Below are 17194 nucleotides of genomic sequence, written 5' to 3' on the forward strand. Positions count from 1 at the left end.
GTGTGTGTGTGCGTGTGTGTGTGCGTGTGCGTGTGTGTGTGCGTGTGCGTGCGTGTGTGTGCGCGTGTGAGTGAGTGTGTGTGCGTGTGTGTGAGTGAGTGTGTGTGTGCGTGTGCGTGCGTGTGCGTGTGTGTGTGTGAGTCAGGATGTGTGTAAAGGCTCCTGTATTATTCAGGACCCACCCACTTTGTTTCTTTAGACAGGGTCCCTCCCTAACTTGAGACTTACCAGGTAGAGCTAGTCTGGCTAGCCAGAGAGCTGCAGGGATCCACCCATTTTTGCCTCCCTATCACAGGAGTAGGCGCACATGCCACCACTTGTGATGTTTTACAGTGTTGTGGAGACAGAAGTCAGAATACCCTGCTTACAAGCACTTTCCCAGGTCAGCCATCGCCCCAACCAGTCTGCTAATTTCTAAAAACATTAAGCCTACAGTCCAGCCATTCCCTTACTTATTTGAGGGAAACAAAAACCTATGCCTTTTCAAATTCTTGTGCACAAAGTTCACCATAATGCTGGGTCTGTCGATAGTCAACAGTGAGGGTGGGGGAACAACCTCAGTTTCCACCATCAGGTGAACACCAGACAGACTGAAGCATTTCCATGCCAAAAAATGCCAGCCAAGAATTACTGATGTTTGAGACACCAAACATCATAGAGATTGTGGGTGCAAGGCAAACGCAGGCTGAACTGGAAAAAAAACCCCAAAAACAAAAACCAAACCAAATCAACCAACAAGCAAAAACCCTGTGCAAGGCAAATTGGTTTTCACTGTGTAATTCAACACAAAATGCTGAGGGTTAAAATGAGTCCCCAGGCGATGAGTACAGAGCAGCACTTGACAGGCTCGGGGCAAGGCCTGGCCCAGGCATGGACATTTCTGAGGTGAAATTCCTCATTATGCCTGTGATGCATGTACATGTGCAGACAGAGGCTGGAAAAGATCTATGCCCATTTCACATATTTTATTTTCATCTTTTTAAAATAATGTTCAACAGAAAACTATGAACTAGGAAAAGTAAATTTAAAAAAATCATTAAAAATTTATTTATTTATGTGTGTGGAGTGCAAAGGTCAAAGGACAACTTGCTGAAATGCTGCTTCCCTCCTTCCTAGGGATCAAACTCAGGTCCCTCAGGCTTGGTAGCAGTCTCCTTTATCTGTAAGCCATCATGCCAGCCACAAAGCAATGAATTGTTAAGTCCAAATAACCCAGCTATGTTCCAAACCCTAATTCTCTTTATGGAACCAGCAAGTATATTTGAATACAAAGCTCCTCCAACAGTCTCTCACTCCTCCCCATGGAACACCAAGAACTATTGCTGTTCTTAATGGAATGTCACAGTCTTTCCAAAAGGAGGATTAAGGACTGATAAATTTTATTCCATCATGAAAACAAGCAACATATTTCACAGTAGGAAATTATTTTGTAGAGTATGTATTATATATGATACATATTCAAGAGTAGAAACAATATTAAGAGAGTACTTTATTCTGCTTTGGGAATGGGGTTAAATTCATTTATTATTTTTGCTGTTGATATGTTGTTAGTCTTCTAGAACATGGATAGTTCGAGCTCTGTGAAAACACTGATCCATCTCTGCCTGAGAAACCTCAAAAAATGAAGAGGAAATACGGGCAACAATGAAAGGTGTTCAAAGCCTGGGCTAAGTATTTGGATGCCATAGTTTCAAGTGTAATACCCACCTACTGCAGAACCTTTTGTTAGCTACATTTCAGCTGTTTGAGCCCAAGAATAACAGCACTTACTAGATTTAGTACCTCTTTAAAATACTGTCACACGCTGTATGATGACATCATGCATTATGGAACGCATACTTGACAGTAGCCTCATAGATTATCTAGTAACATTCATGCCAGTTTAGTTATACTAAGTCCAAATGATAAAACTACATAAGGACACATCTTTTCAAGATGAGTACTTTCACTAAAACATGTGACTGCCTTTATATGCGGAAAAAATGATATATTCAAAATTATTTATGAAAACAGTACAGCTGGTCCCTCAGCTTCTTCCAGTAATATTGACACAATTGTAACACAGCATCAAAACCAAGAAGTAAAATGCTAATGAGTTATAATTAGTTGAACTATAAGGAACTCTATTTTAACATTTAAAAACCAGACTAGGAAGGGGAGGAAGAGGGAGCTAGGATTGACATGTGAAGCAAACTTGTTTCTAATTTAAATTAAATTAAAAAAAAAACCAGACTAGGATATAGGAAAGCTTGCATATAAGCCTTACATAAGTGAGTTTAGATATTATGTATAGGTGTATTGCAAGGACTAATGAAACCCCAGAGATCAGAACAACCGTATGATCAGTGCTCTAACACAAAGCAGAGCACAGCCAGCCCTTGAATTCCACTTGAGCTACCTTCCTAGCCCATCTCCACAGGTTCTCTCAGCACACACTACAGTTGCTGAAGACTTAATGCATGCTCTCTTTTGGACCTGTTTTCTTCTGATACAGTAAAAACAGGTGGTAGCTTCAGGAGGAGCACAGGTTAAAATGCAAGACTGGAAACACCAAGGAATGTAAAGAGGGCTTGCAGTTGAGTATGAGATGACCAAGCTTATCTGATATGAAGGAGGACAGGATCTGGGAAAACAGCAAAGTTAGTGTTACCAGGTCCACTGACTTCCACTCTTTTGAGCCCCCACCAAGGAGCATACATAAGTCAGCCTTGTGCATAGCTTTGCATCCAATGCAGCTATTTACAACAGACTAAACCGTAAGCAAGATCAGCTTCTAAGAAGCCCCCATTTATCCCAGAAAGGAGATCATCTCAGATCACCTTGCACACAGGAAGCTAAATATGAGGCAACCAAGAGCAACATCAGCTATATCTTGATAGCCACAGGAGGAGTTGACTCCCCATAGACAGTAAAGGAAAATGGTCAATGCTAACACTACAAGCTGGTCATGTAAACATGTAAACAAGCAAACAAAAGCTATACTCTCACTTTTCCTCCCCTTAAAATTTTTGTTTTCACTTTGCTTATTTCCATGTGTCTATGTCTTTAGTAACACCGACAGACAATGAACTCCAAAGCTATTGACTCAGGTTGTCTTTTAGTGACTAATGAGTGTCTGGCACCCTAGTTCCCCAAATCTCCTGGGCTGAGACACACCTGTGCTCCCAAAGATCTGCATCACTCTTCCCCAGTGTACTCTTTATGGAATCACTTCATAGTATAGGCAGTTACAGAGTGCTATCCCTATGTACTGTAGCATCTACTATGCAAATAAGCTGTGATTTACCTATCTACTCATTACTGGTGGCATCTGGTAGCTTTCAGTTTGGGTAGGTTATAAAGAATGTTTCTAAGAATGTCATAGTACATGCCTTTGGTTGACAGCACACACATATCAATTGGGTGTGAAATTAAATTTGTGGCTCCTATGGTATTTGTGTAGTTTTATCGTGGTTAGTTTTTTCAAGTGTTGACCTGAGCTCCCTATCAATGCACAAAAATGACACAACTCTACATCGCTTATAATCTACCGACTCCAATGGCTATTTAATGTGTGTTTTAGAAAAGAGCACTGCAGAATACTACTGTAATCAAGCAGAATACTACTGTAATCAAGACAGGACGTTTTCTCTAAAATTCCAGGCTCTGATCAAAGTACTTTGCAAAACAATACAATCTGAAATTGCAAATCTGATTGTTAAACCTTGAGCTGCTGCTCCAGCTGGGCATGTCAGACACCATGAATCACTGGGGATACTTGTTGTAGATACACAACTTAATAAACCTTCTTCTATGAGCCTGAAGGATATCTTACCAGGCCTGGCAAACATTCTGCATAGGAGTCTTTGGGCATTAACATATGTACAAGTGAATTCAAGCAGGAAGTAACTATAGTAAGGGACTCTTCAGCCAAGTCCAAACCCTGGTACTTTCTTGACATTGTCTCGATAGGATCTTAGTGTCTGGTTGACCTGAGGCCCAAGTGCTTTGCTTTGGAATTCCCAGCAGTACTACAACAATCACAGCAGGCCACCTCTGATATATACAGTGCTTTCCCTCAAGAGGAATCTGTTTTACTATTTACTGGGCTACAGAAGTTTGAAATGACAGTGCTACAAAGGAGAGAATGAGAAGTGTCATGCTTAGAACATGAAGTATCACCACAGGACCATGTTCTGCTGTTCCACAGCTGGCAAGACTATTTTCAGAGGCTCTGGAGCCTTCAGAGGGTGGGCCTTTAACAGTGGAAGTAGATTACTAGGGGCAAGCCTTTGAAAGTATAGGCTGGTCTCCAGTTCTGTCCTTGTTCTATGCTTCTGGGTTCTCTATCAAGTGCATAGTCTCAACCACACATGATCACTGCCATGCCTTCCTCACCAGGATGGAATCAATTCCTTTCTCTCTGAGGTTGGTTGTAACTGAGTTTCCCTAAGCCATTTGGCCCCAAACAAACACACAAAGACTCATATTAATTATGAAACTAATGGTTGGTGGCTTGGGCTTCTTATTGGCTAGCTCTGTCTTAATTATTAACCCATTTCTATTCTATGTATTTCCACGTGGTCTTGGCTTTCTGGAGAATGCCTTGCGCATCCTTTCTTCCTGGACTCTACATGACAACTCCATCTACCTATGTTTCCCAGAATTTTCTTCTCCTAGCCCTGCCTATATTTCCTGCCTGGCCAATCAGTGTTTTATTCATCAACCAATAAGAGAAACATATATACAGAAGGACAACCCCCATCAGTTGGTACTGTCAGGTACTGTTTTCACATTGAACAAAAGTAACTAACTAGAGAAGCAATGTCATAAAATCTGATCCCAAGTACTAGTGAAATATCCTTTCAACCAAGGTCCTCCTCCTAGTGAAGCATCCTTTCAATCAAGTTCCTCCTCCTAGTGAAGCATCTTTTCAACCAAGTTCCTCCTTCTAGTAAAGCATCCTTTACATGCAGGTCCTCCTAGTGAAGCATTGTTTCAACCAAGGTCTTCCTCCTAGTGAAGCATCTTTTCAACCAAGTTTCTCCTCCTAGTGAAGCATCCTTTACACGCAGGTCATTCTCTGTGAATCTGTTCTACACTGCTGCATGGAAGGTTATATAAACCAGGACATATAAAGGGCATGACACAGCAGGAAAGTGATACATCTTATCTGAAATTTTTAGGCTTCTCCCACAATCATGCACCTGATAAGTGTTTGGTAAAAATTTTCTAATTATCTATACATTTGAATTCAACATCTGTATGAGAAGGGAATTAAAAGGAAAAAAAACCCCTGCACCATTCCACATATTTCTTTACTTTCATCTTGGTTGTTGAAAACCAGAAGTCCCCTTACTTACAGCTAAAAGTGATTACAAACAGTAATTTGGAAAAATGTAGTAACAAGAAGTAACTGGAGGTAGTAGAACACTGTAATTTAAAAACACAGTTGAACTCTTCCAAAACTAGAGAACATTGCTAAGGGCAATATACAAATGATTTTTTTAAAATGCAGCACTAAAACCACTTGAAAAAGCCAACATTTCAATTTGGCCTTTCAGACAGCTTTCTAACATCAACATATTAAGTAGTCAAATGGCATTTATTCTGGAGATCAAAATGTTTCAAGTATCGTATTTCATTTGTAAAAATGCATATGAAAACCATTTTTATAAAAATAGATCTAATTCCGTGTACCCAAAAGAAGCCTACCATGTTTGGCCTATTAAACTGTGGAAAGCCTATTTGAAACGCTACCTGCCAATTACTACATATAAAAGGTAATTAAGAAACACTGGTGCTATGAGACGTCTCCCCTGGCTTTCTGTGGTTTAGTCTTTCTAATCATAAAACTGGTGAAAAATTTTGGAAAACACTAGCACTTAGGTGGGAGAACATAACAGCAAGACTTTCATTTAGAAGATAATTTGTAGCTATAGGCTGGTGTCATCTTTGCATTAAGAGTCACCATGAAAATCTCAAGTAGGTAAGTTGAAATAAAGAAATAACCCATCATTAATCTGTGGAGTGCGGGGGAAATCCCTGAGTCTCTGGTACCTCAGTTCCTTCTCTAAATGTGATGTCACTGTGTACCGTACAGGGATGAGTGTGGTCTAGTGGAGAAATGTTGAGGACAGTAACCAGCATCGTGCAAGCTCCCTAAGCCATACAGTCATTGCTAACGTCCTCAGAGAGCCACTGTTTGCTAGAGGACTCACGGGGCACTGTCACACCATAGTGCTGTGTGTCACTGATCAACAGCTTCCGCTTCAGCTCGTTTAGCCCGACCCCAACAGGACCTGAAAAACAAGACAGAGAGACTAAGAACAAGGGTCCAACCCTGCATTCCAAGCAAGGAGTCTATTTCTAGCTAAGCTGTACACAGGAAAAGAGTTGCTGCAGAGTAGTTTATATGCCTACTTTTCTTCCTAAAAAAAAACATATTCAAGAATACCATAGCATATTACCAAATAATCCATGTTCAACAGCCTAAAATATGTTCACCTACACATTGTTTTGTACTTCATTTTTAAATATTTTTGGATTTCAATAAAAAGAAAACCATTGGCATTGACTTAATTTTGGAAACAAATTCATTTACACATTTTAAGTGTGCAAAGCCATGTTCACACTGACCTCTGTCATGACATCCTACCCTATAGAATTTCAGACAGTCCTAGGCATCTGAAAGTCCACAGGCCTTACACATTTAAATCAACCAAATGCACACACACAGAACATATGATAAACAAGGCATGTGCGATGACAAAGAAAGATGGCAGATACACATTGCATCTATTGAAAGTGGCTAGTCAATGAAGCTATTGGGGCTAAACAAAAAAATACCCGAGGAGTGGTTGTGAACAGTAGCCTGAAATCCAAAGTCATAAGGGTTATCAGCCTCAGCGTTGGCATCCCTTCCCCATCTTAAACATCACACAGCTCATGGTTAGGTCTATGAATGAACTGTAGAGAGACGCAGACAGTGCACTAACCCGAGGCCAGCCTACCTACAGCTAGGTCCCCACTTAGTGCCCATCCAAAGTGCACCTCCTGTGATACTAGAGAAGGTGAAAACCCACCCCAGCAAGGTCAAGTGCACCCTCAGTCAGCATCACAAAGCTCCCTTTCTTGGGAGAGGGATGAGAACTCAGTACAGAACAGGCATCTTACTCTGCTTTCTTTTATCTCCCCTTTCTCCTCATCTGCGGACCAGAGGGATCCTAGCGAAAGGGTGATGAACTTGCAGGCAAAAAGAGATGAGGCCAGCTGGTGGGCACTGTGTGTGAAGGGAACGGTGTGAGGAGAGGCAAAGGGGCAGCACTGGGCACCATATCTTCCTTCCCCACGGGCACTTCCACCCCCACCCTGTCCCACTGCTGCCTTCAACCTTTTCTCCACTACTTCTGGAAGCCTGCTTCTCTGTCTCTTCCCTTTGTTTCCTAAGACTCAATGACATGCTCAAGTGGTATTCACAGTTACTACAACTTAGTAGAACACACAGTTTCCTCTCCAAATTGATATGCTCCTCTACAGATAGCATAACAAAGAAAAGAAATAAATGTAATTTCTGACAATACAACTTGTATTTCAGTATACATACACTTGGCATGATCAGAAGGACAATGTGCAACAAAGTCAGATGTTTGCATTCACCTAGGAGTTCAGATTTAAGGGCTCAAGAGCCAAACGAGTACTGAAGCAAGACCCCTGGGTAGAGACAGAGGCAACACTAGCATTTGGATAAAAACCATGACCAGGTTTACCTGAACATGAAGAGTCATGGATCTGCTACTGAGATGTCCTCCCTAAAGTTAGGTTAAAAGATTGGATGGCAGCTGATGTGACTGGATCATAAGAACTTGGCTTGGCCAATGGCTGAATGGTGGAGTCAAGGCAGAAGGCATGCCTTGCCCTTGGAGACTGTCTCAGTTTCATTCTTCTTCTTGGCCACCATGAAATGAGTAGCATCCTCCCCACCCCCCATGCTCTTCCACTCTGGTGCTTCTGCATTGCCAGGAGTCTCAAAGCAATGGAGTCAGCTGGCCATGGCTCGAACCTCTGAAGCCATGGGCCCGCATAAATCTTACTCATATTAAGCTGTTTGCTCAGGAATTTTGCTATGCTGACCAAGGTGACGATCATAAAGAGAAAGAGGGAGGCAACCTTAATGGGTCAAGTGTATCAAAGTGAAAAAAATACAAATGACTGGGCTTGATCTTAAGGGCAGCGTGAGAACATTAACCCGAGTGATGGAAGTGCATCCAATGCCACAGAAGGCTGGCTTTTAGCCCTACCCTAACTTTGGATTGTGTACCAAGTTCATGGGTTTCCTACACTTTCCCACTTCAAAGGACCTACCCCACTAATTACACATGCTTGCTTACTCGCCTTGATCCTCTAACAGACTGTGAGGTCTCTGAATACAAAGACATCTCCTGCCTTACTCACCTACTATTTCCACAGCCGGCAAATTAAAGGCACTTAAGTGTCTGCTTCGTGTTACTGGAGCAAGAGCCCAGGATCTCACACGTGCTAGGCAGGTGTGCCACATCCTCAGGGCTGAGATCATTTGTTTCAGTTTCACACAACATGTGCTATCATGGGGGTAAAACGTGAGTGAGCTACAGGCATGGGGGTTGAGGTTAAAAAGCATCTGCACCTAGGTCACCTGGATGTGGCAGTCAAGTGATACATTCCAGGACACATATGGAAGAGGACTCTTAATTTACAGCAAAAGCAGAACAGACGGTGACAAATACTGTGTTGCACTGTGAGTTTTAGGAAGGAACTCTAGTTCCCTGCATCCTGCCAAGGGCCACGATACATTAAGGAGGAGAGGGCTGAGAATCCTGTATAAATGTTCACACAGTAAAACCTGATACTGGAGAGACCTCTACGTCGAATGGCAGGGAGATAGGCACTTACTGACGGTGCCACTGAAACCACACAAAGGCTACATATTCTATAAGTCACAAAAATATAAAGAACATATTCTTGAAAAAAGAAAAGGAGTGTTTCAATGGAATACCATTGTGTGTACCTTCCGTGTATAGGTGAAGTGAACCCAGTTACTTATGTGCCCAAGCATGCCAAATACTGGAGCATAGCAGACCCTGCTCCAGCAAAGAAGATGGTGGAAAATGGGTGTTTTTCATAGGTCTCAGCCCTGAAGCTCTTCCTAGAATGGGAGACTCTTTGAGGAGAAACTCTATTTCATGTCCTATCCACATTACAAGCAAACAACCTAAGAACAAACACCCACCCCCCCAGCCTCCAAAACTAATGATTCACTTTAGCTCAGGAGAAAAAACTAGGTGTATGACTTAGTAGGGAAAGTTATGACAAGCCCAGGATGTCACTCCTAAATTCTGGTCACACTCACTTTCAGTCCCATGGACCTCATCCTCACAAACCAATTCCAGCCACCCAGTCATGACGTTCCACTCATTCGCCCAGGACTAGAGGAAAAGATTTTGTCTGAATTTCCCAAGGTTTACATTATTCTCGATCATAATCTAAAAGGTAGACATGGTCACATTAGAAGTCAAAAGGACAGAATTTCAAATCACTATAAAACTGCTTTCCTGTAGGGTTCCTGCTCATTTCGCACCCATGCTGAGGAGGGATGTCAGTCTCTCATTGACTCCAAAAAAACAAAAACAGAAACAAAGCCCCACATTCACACCTGTGCCCTATAACCCCTTTTTCATGATTGGGTGCAACCACAGCACTTTCAGTTAGCTTCATTATATTTAGAACATATGATCTATGTGCAGGCAATGTAGGGATATGACCAGGTTAGCTCATGCATGTGCCTCTGCTAAGAGAATTCACGGTGTCCTTCAATGCATTCATGTGTACATAAGCAGATGACTTTATAGTTTGTTTTCAATGGTTCTTGTTAATCACAAAGTGGATGGAGGTTTATGCTGAAAATCTTCAGCTCCTATGGCTTTGGTTTGATGGGGATTGTAACAGGAGAGGCTTTCATGTGGCAAGCATCTGTTAAACAAACTTCAACACATCTCTAATGGTGCCGTTATCCTCGTGTTACACAGGAGGAAGCTAAGACAATGGGAGGTGATTTCTTGGCTAAAGGCTGCACTTGAATGTGGCTCCCAAGTTATTCCAAAGTTTCTGTGACTGGCAAGTCTACACTTCCCCACACTGCCTACATCTCATCTAGATAGCCTCGATAAAGCATGAAGTCAGGCTCTGCACTGTCTGTGGTGATGGCTTCCAATGTCCAGGCTTATTCATTCCTTCCTGGTGCCCATACTTCCAATGGTGATGTATATGCTTGTGCCTAAGAAAACTGGTATCAAGAAAAATCAGTTGATCTCTCCACATACATCCTGAAGATACTCCAAGACACTCCAGGAAGGCTAAAATAGCCCTACACGTGGACCAGACCTGGACAGCTTAGATGCATCTACTACGGTATTTTCCATTTCTGATTACATTAACTAAAACACACTGGAGATGATGCACAAGTGAAAGCCTCACAGCTCACTGAATTGACTCTAGTGAATTAATTTGAAATTGAGATGGAAAACTAAGGTTGATGTTCTGTTCTCTTTTTAAAAAGAAAGAGTGCTCATGGTCAAGCCAGGAATGCCATTCTGCAGCTGCTTTGTAATAGAAACAGTCTCTCCTGGAGGAAGGAGTGAGAGTCTCAAGAATTGGGAATGTTGCCAAGAAAGGTGTGCCATTCATAGGGCCCTCCTCAGCAGTACATAACTGCCACAGGGAGGAGAATCTTGGGTGCAGCTGCTTGTGTTGTGTAGGGAGTTCCAGGGATGCAGTTTTCGTAAGCCATCTTCCATTCTGGGATGGGCCTGCCAATGATGCAGCTGACCCAGAGTCACCCATGCCCTTGTAAGTAACTCTGACAAGTCCATTGTTTTGCTGTACTAGACTTATAGGTATGTTGCTTCTTTGGTGTGTTGCCAGTGTCCTACTTGGGGTGAACAGACATTTGTTCATGTCACCCTAGGAAAACTTATGGAAAAAAGTAAATTAATTATATGCTTCATTTTACAAACATTCCATAGGGCTTAGGATAGAATTCAATCCCTATATAATAATCAAGTAAACAGGCCAGAGAGATGGCTCACAGTTAAGAGCACTGGAGGTTCTTCCAGAAGACCTGGGTTTGGGTCTCAGCACCCACATGGTAGCTCATAACCATCTGTAACTCTAAGCACCCTCTGAGGGCACTGCATACAGGTAGTGTACAGACATACATGCAGGCATAACACTCACACACATTTAAAAAAATCTAGCTAGCCAAAATTTTAAAAAATGCATTTTGTAAAACCTTACAAAATCACATTGGGAAGAAGAAACAGTACCATGTACATCAGACCACATTAGAAATCTTTGGAAAAACATAATTAAATAAAATTTCAACTTAATTATTCTTCATTAATGAAAACAGGCAAAAATGTGATTTTTTTGTGAAAAAGCTAATTCATTCTTTTCAAAGAAATATAGACATATACAGTATCAATGACAGAAAAACTTCTCCCCTAATTTTGTTTGTTTTTCATAACAGGGTCTTAATGTGCAGTCTAGATTGACTTTGGCCTCAAAATCCTGCTGAGAACCCTGAAAGTTAAGACTGTGGAAGATGCATGTCCCACAAATGTGTCCCATCTTCTCTAACGCCCCCAAGTCTCTTGACATTGTGCTTCACCCCCTTGCTTCAGGTTTTATCTTTTTATTTTACAAACATGTTAAGAACTGTTGGTTTCTGGTTCATTTTGTTCTGAGGCTCGCACTGTGTAGCCAGAACTGATCTCGAACTTGTGACCTGGCTGCCTCTGCTTCCAGAGTTCTGGGTACACAGACATGTGGCAACACACCTGGCTCATATTGTATGCTTATCACCTGTAATGGATGTTGCATGACTACTTTTATATTAGAGTGTTAGCACAGTACACATTCAAAATTAACTCATGGGTGACATGGGTTTCACTCTACAACAGGGTTTTTAAGAAAGTTCTATATTGTGAATCAGAAACAGTCACATCCGACAAAAAATGCATAAAGGAATAGAGAAAGTATCAAGATAGTTCATGATGCCATGCCTAGAGTGGTGCTGTGAAAACAGAGTTCTGCAAGAGTGTATGAACGGTATGTTCTCATAGGAGCACATAACTGCAAGGCTACAGTTTCATCACTCGCTGCACACTGGAGTTTCAACCATCTACTTACTTATGTGGCAGTGCTATTTCAGAATGAGTATTTACGATAACAATGATGAAATTTTATGGTGAAAAAGCCTTTTATTGAAATTAGTGAAATACGGTATACATACATATATACACATATTTCACAGTCTAAGGAGGAACACAAGATGATTATATTTTTGACACAGAATATAGTATAGTGTTTTGTTGAGAAAGGAGAGAGAGGGAGAGGAGGAGAGGGAGATGAAGACAGAGAGAGAGAGGGAGAGACAGAGGGAGGGAGGGAGGGAGAGAGAGGGGAAAGAGGGAGAGGGAAGGAGGGAGAGAGAGATGTCGAGTGTCTTTCTTAATCAATTTCCACTTTATTTTCCGAGGCAGGATCTCTCACTGAACCTGGAGTTTCCAATTTTGCTAGTGGAACTATCCAGTTGCCCCAGGGGTTCCCCCATCTCTGCCTGATAGGTTATAGGAGGTTCCCTAAGTCCACCCAGCTTTCAGGTGGGTGCTGGGATCTGCACTTTAGTTCTCAAGTTCAGTAAGTGCTTTGCTCACTGAGCAACCCCAAGCTCCTGTGTATAGTGTTCCTTAAGGTTGATGAGTATCAAATTCCATTTAATAATTTAAATATAGGCAGTGCCTTAGCGATGGAAGACTTATCATATTAGTAATCTATTAGCAAAGTAACTAAATAAAGATAAGTCAACAGGGACAGACAAACTACACATGTAACCACCGCAGTAACACATTAGTGACAAAATCCTTTTTTATACAAACTTCTTTTTAATATTTGGATTTATGTCCAATATTAAGTGGAATATTGGAAGGACATGTGTTGCTCTGACCAAGTACTATTTATGTTTTCTCCTGCTCTTTGTTCATCTTGGCACAAGCCAAAAAGAGTCTATTACACAAAGAGTTACTGGCATGGATGTGGCTTCTATGATGTATTCAACCCCAGAGTACTCACACTACTTCACACAAAAATTCTTCCACATTTCCCTACAGACATTTTTTATCGTACTTGGCCAGACTTGTTACTCTTTATTATCCAGAGAAAAATACCAGAATTATTGGAGTCTGCCATAGGGACCCAAACTGATTGTTACCTGAAAAAAACAAACCCCACACTCATTTATTTGATTTACTGCAAGATAAATCCAACCAACCCCCTAGGTATCTCTCAGATCAGACACATGCTATAAAGTGTCTACTTATCATATTGTAGCAATGCGCTTTTATTGCTATAGGAATAAAAATAAAAACAGCCATGCTATTACATTTGATCCGTGTCCATGGGATGATTATGTTAGTGGGTGGTTGCAGTTCTGGGTTCGAGAATGACAAATCAAATTCTACAAAGTCCAGCTACATTCATGAGGAATCAAGTAAGAACTCATTTCTTCTGTCACTTTCATGAGAGAAGTGTTCTTAATGAGGCAACAATCAGTAAAGCAAATGTCAAAACCAGAAATGAAACCAGAGGAGAGGAGAGGAAGTTTGCTGAAAGATCATGAGTCTACAGCAGGTGTGCTGACCCACTTACGTTCTCCTTCCCCTTCCACGCCAGCTGTGACAAGAATACAAGACAACTGAAAGGTCCAATCCAATCACAGTCATTTTCTTTAGCAACGCAAAGGGTACTGGTAAAGGTGACTTCCTTCCTTCCTAACTCTCTGAAGGTGACCTTTCACCGGGGATAGCATGCTCTTGTTCAAAATCCATTCTGTTCTAGTCCTAACCTCAAAAGTCCCTTGACCAGCACTGCATGTCACCCCCCTCTGAAGCATTCACCACCTTTAGAAGCTACACGAATGGCCATACCCGTCAGCATTCCATTACTATGAATAGATTTTGGTTCATCCTCTCCCATTGGAATATAGATGACTTGAGGATAAATGCTCCTGTTGTGTGTAACCTAGAGAAGTCGGTGCTCAGACGGCGCCTACTTACTAAAAGCCAGCTGAATGAAAAGGACCGTGTCTTATGCCAGAAATGAATTCCAAGTATAAATATTTAAGATAGACTATAGGCATAAGAAGCCAACTGTGATTCTAATAAAGATCGTATTTGTCTCCCCCACATAGGATTATAATTTGAAGCCCACCACACACTCATAAATTTGATTGTGACTTTCGGTTTTCGAGTATCTGTATGGGCTCCTCCAGAGCAGACCCTACAAGGTTTCAACCATGGTCCAACAAAAGCAGCAGGGGTTCTAGCATTCACGGTCACCTCTGAATGTGCAGTGCCACTGCCATCGTTCTGTGGGAAAATGATGACATTCTTGCAAATGTCCATTTAGTCAAAGCACCTTTGCATAGCAGTCTTCAGGTAACATGTATGATTCAGCCCAAAGGGGGACCAAATAGTACTTACTGCTCACGTTGTAAATGTGAAATATACAGAGATTTATTGTCAGTTTCCTCCCTATGCTGAATAACCAGACAGAACAAGTCACAGATTGTCTGAATATTCACAAGATGAATTTCTGCCCTCGTTTTGGCTTAAGCCACAAAAAGGGCTTTCGTGGCTTTTTAGTACCGCGACTCTGCTCCGCCCACAAGCCCACATACATCATTTGGCTTCATTACTTTATTTTTGAAAAAGATCAGGTCTTATTAAAGATGAACTATGACACATTGTATATGACAGTGTGCTAAATGCCCCAGCATTCAGCCTACACTTTTTTCCAAATGACATTTTTTAAATTTCTAATCTTATACAACTGTATTATGATTTCATGTCTACTCAAAAATTCAAGATTATAAATGTCAACAAGGGGCAACAGTTTAACTTTTCAAGAAACACTTTTAAAGGTGAAAGGAATCTAACAGAGCTATCACTGAGGTACTAGCAAGTACTCTGTGACCCAGGAATAATATGTGGATCCAAAGAGGAGAAAATCAAGAATTCTTGACCCAGTCTCACAGTCTCAGATGCTGCAGTTTTGAATGGCACCAACTTGGCTTATTCTGAAGTCTCCAACACAGGGTCTAAGATTACTACCTCGTAACACCATTGAGAGGAAACACTGTTCCTCCCAGGGATATTCATCTAATAATCTCAGCTCGGCCATAAATGCTGTCATCCCCTCCTCCCGCACATGTCAAAGAAGTCAAGGAAATATGTCTTCAGCATGCAACCATGAAAGAAAACAGTTAATTCAGGACAACACAGAACTTCCAAAGTGTACATCCATTGCCCAGCATTACCCAAGTGCTTCTTTCCGATGGTGAGCTGCTAAATAGTCCAACTTATCATTCAAATGCTGAGGCTCAAAATCAGCAGTAATCTAAGACTACAACACTCCATGCTTATTTTAAAATATTTCAGATACTATGTAGGATGGCTTTTTGCTCAGACGGTAGCAGCAGCTTTCAGGAGCAGGTCCAAGTCTTCGCTAGACTAGCAACGCTCTTAGCACCTCTGTGTCTCAGAGAAGAAACTGAGGCAGAATGTTAGGGGTGCTCCCAGAGGCTCCTCTTCTTCTCTGTTTCACTCTCTGTTGCAGAGATGAGCATTTCCCCTCCACCACATGCTCTTGCCATGGTGCACTCTCTCTATTGAAGGCTCAAAGCCACATGACCACTTGAAATTTATTAATTCAGAGTTCAGAGGCAGCATACAGCAAAGGGTCATTTTACACAGTGTTATGGGTGCCTGTGCTAGGATCCTGGGGGTAGCTGTGAGGTCTCCCACTGTGGCACTATCTTGGTGATGAAGACTATGAGCCAAATGAACCTTTTATCTCTATTAGCTAAGTATCTCGAGCAGTGGCTTTGCTGACAGAAGGCTAACATGACATCCTTCTACTAGTTCATCCTCTCCAGGATGGCGTACTCTGTCATGGATGTACAAGTCTCTCATGTACAAGCTCCCTCTATTCCCTATCCCTCTGAAGGAGCCTAGGGTTGGCTATGTCTTATCTATAACCATCAACCATCTTCAAGACCTCTACGTACACCTTGACTTTCCTCATTGTCCTCTGGCTTACCACACAGATTCATGACACACTCCACTATCTATCTACTCTCCCCCAGGCCTGCAGAGAGGGCGTAATGGTCAGTGCTTAGAGGAGAAGAAAAATGGCATGTTTTTTCTTCCTCCTTTTAGTGTCAAGGGAAAGACTGAAGCTACCACAGCATGATAACTTCAAGAGTAAGGATCACCTGGAAGGAAGGAAAACCATGAATGACACTGCCATTTGGTGTGAGAAAACCATATCCCTTCCCCAAAATCACCCACTGCCAGTCTCAGTGAACATGTAACAAATTTACAAAGGATCCGTCCTTACTAAAATGGCTGATTCTTCACCCTTCCATTTATTCTCAGTCCCCAAACTGTCATCCTAAGTTTACAACATAAGAATTAACAAGAGACACTATGCTCCTCTACCCATAAAGTTTTGCAAAACCACTGGCTTCAATCCTGAAAGCTGACATAGTTCTCACCACATTTTAAAAGAAACAAAGTAAGAGAGGGGATGGAAGAACATAAGGTCATGGGGGGTCATGTCCATGAAGGCTGAATAAGACACTGGCCAGAACGTTAATGTGAGTCAAACCAACCACTGTAGAAATGACCTACCTGAACCTCATATTTTATAGTACTGGGGACTGAACCCAACACTAGGCAGGTGCCCTACTCGAGTCACATACTTCCCCCACATACTTGTCCATGATTTGAAACCTTCTGGAACTCTGATACTGTAACTTATTTCATAATGGACAACTGCTATAAGGAAGCTTACACCATGGAAAAGAATATTATGAACAAATATTCAAATTTTCAATAACATTCAAATATCCATTGGAAAATATTCAGATTTCCATTAACAAACATCCAAACATTCATTGACAAATATATAAACACTCAGGGCTTTTGACATATCTTGTGTTACAGTGCATTTGCTAACCCATCTCCAACAGAGGCTCCCCAAGCACACTGGTTCATTCTTGAGGTATGTGTCCAAAGCATCATCACAACATAGAAACACAGCCAAGCACTTCACTTCA

The 17194-nt window shown here is 41.6% G+C and overlaps 1 protein-coding gene across 4 annotated transcripts in view; it reads right to left on the reverse strand.

Annotated features, from left to right (window-relative positions):
• Mpp7 (membrane palmitoylated protein 7) overlaps positions 1 to 17194 on the reverse strand; it is a 201238-nt gene that overhangs the window by 10462 nt on the left and 173582 nt on the right. For all 4 annotated transcript variants that reach the window (XM_005083443.4, XM_040755245.1, XM_040755244.1 and 1 more), the window contains one exon: positions 6201 to 6281. In XM_005083443.4, coding sequence (XP_005083500.2) covers positions 6201 to 6281 — 81 coding nt within the window. The remainder of the gene's footprint in view (positions 1 to 6200; positions 6282 to 17194) is intronic.

Source organism: Mesocricetus auratus, unplaced genomic scaffold (assembly GCF_017639785.1).
Source record: "Mesocricetus auratus isolate SY011 unplaced genomic scaffold, BCM_Maur_2.0 Super-Scaffold_100013, whole genome shotgun sequence".
Classification (NCBI taxonomy): domain Eukaryota; kingdom Metazoa; phylum Chordata; class Mammalia; order Rodentia; family Cricetidae; genus Mesocricetus; species Mesocricetus auratus.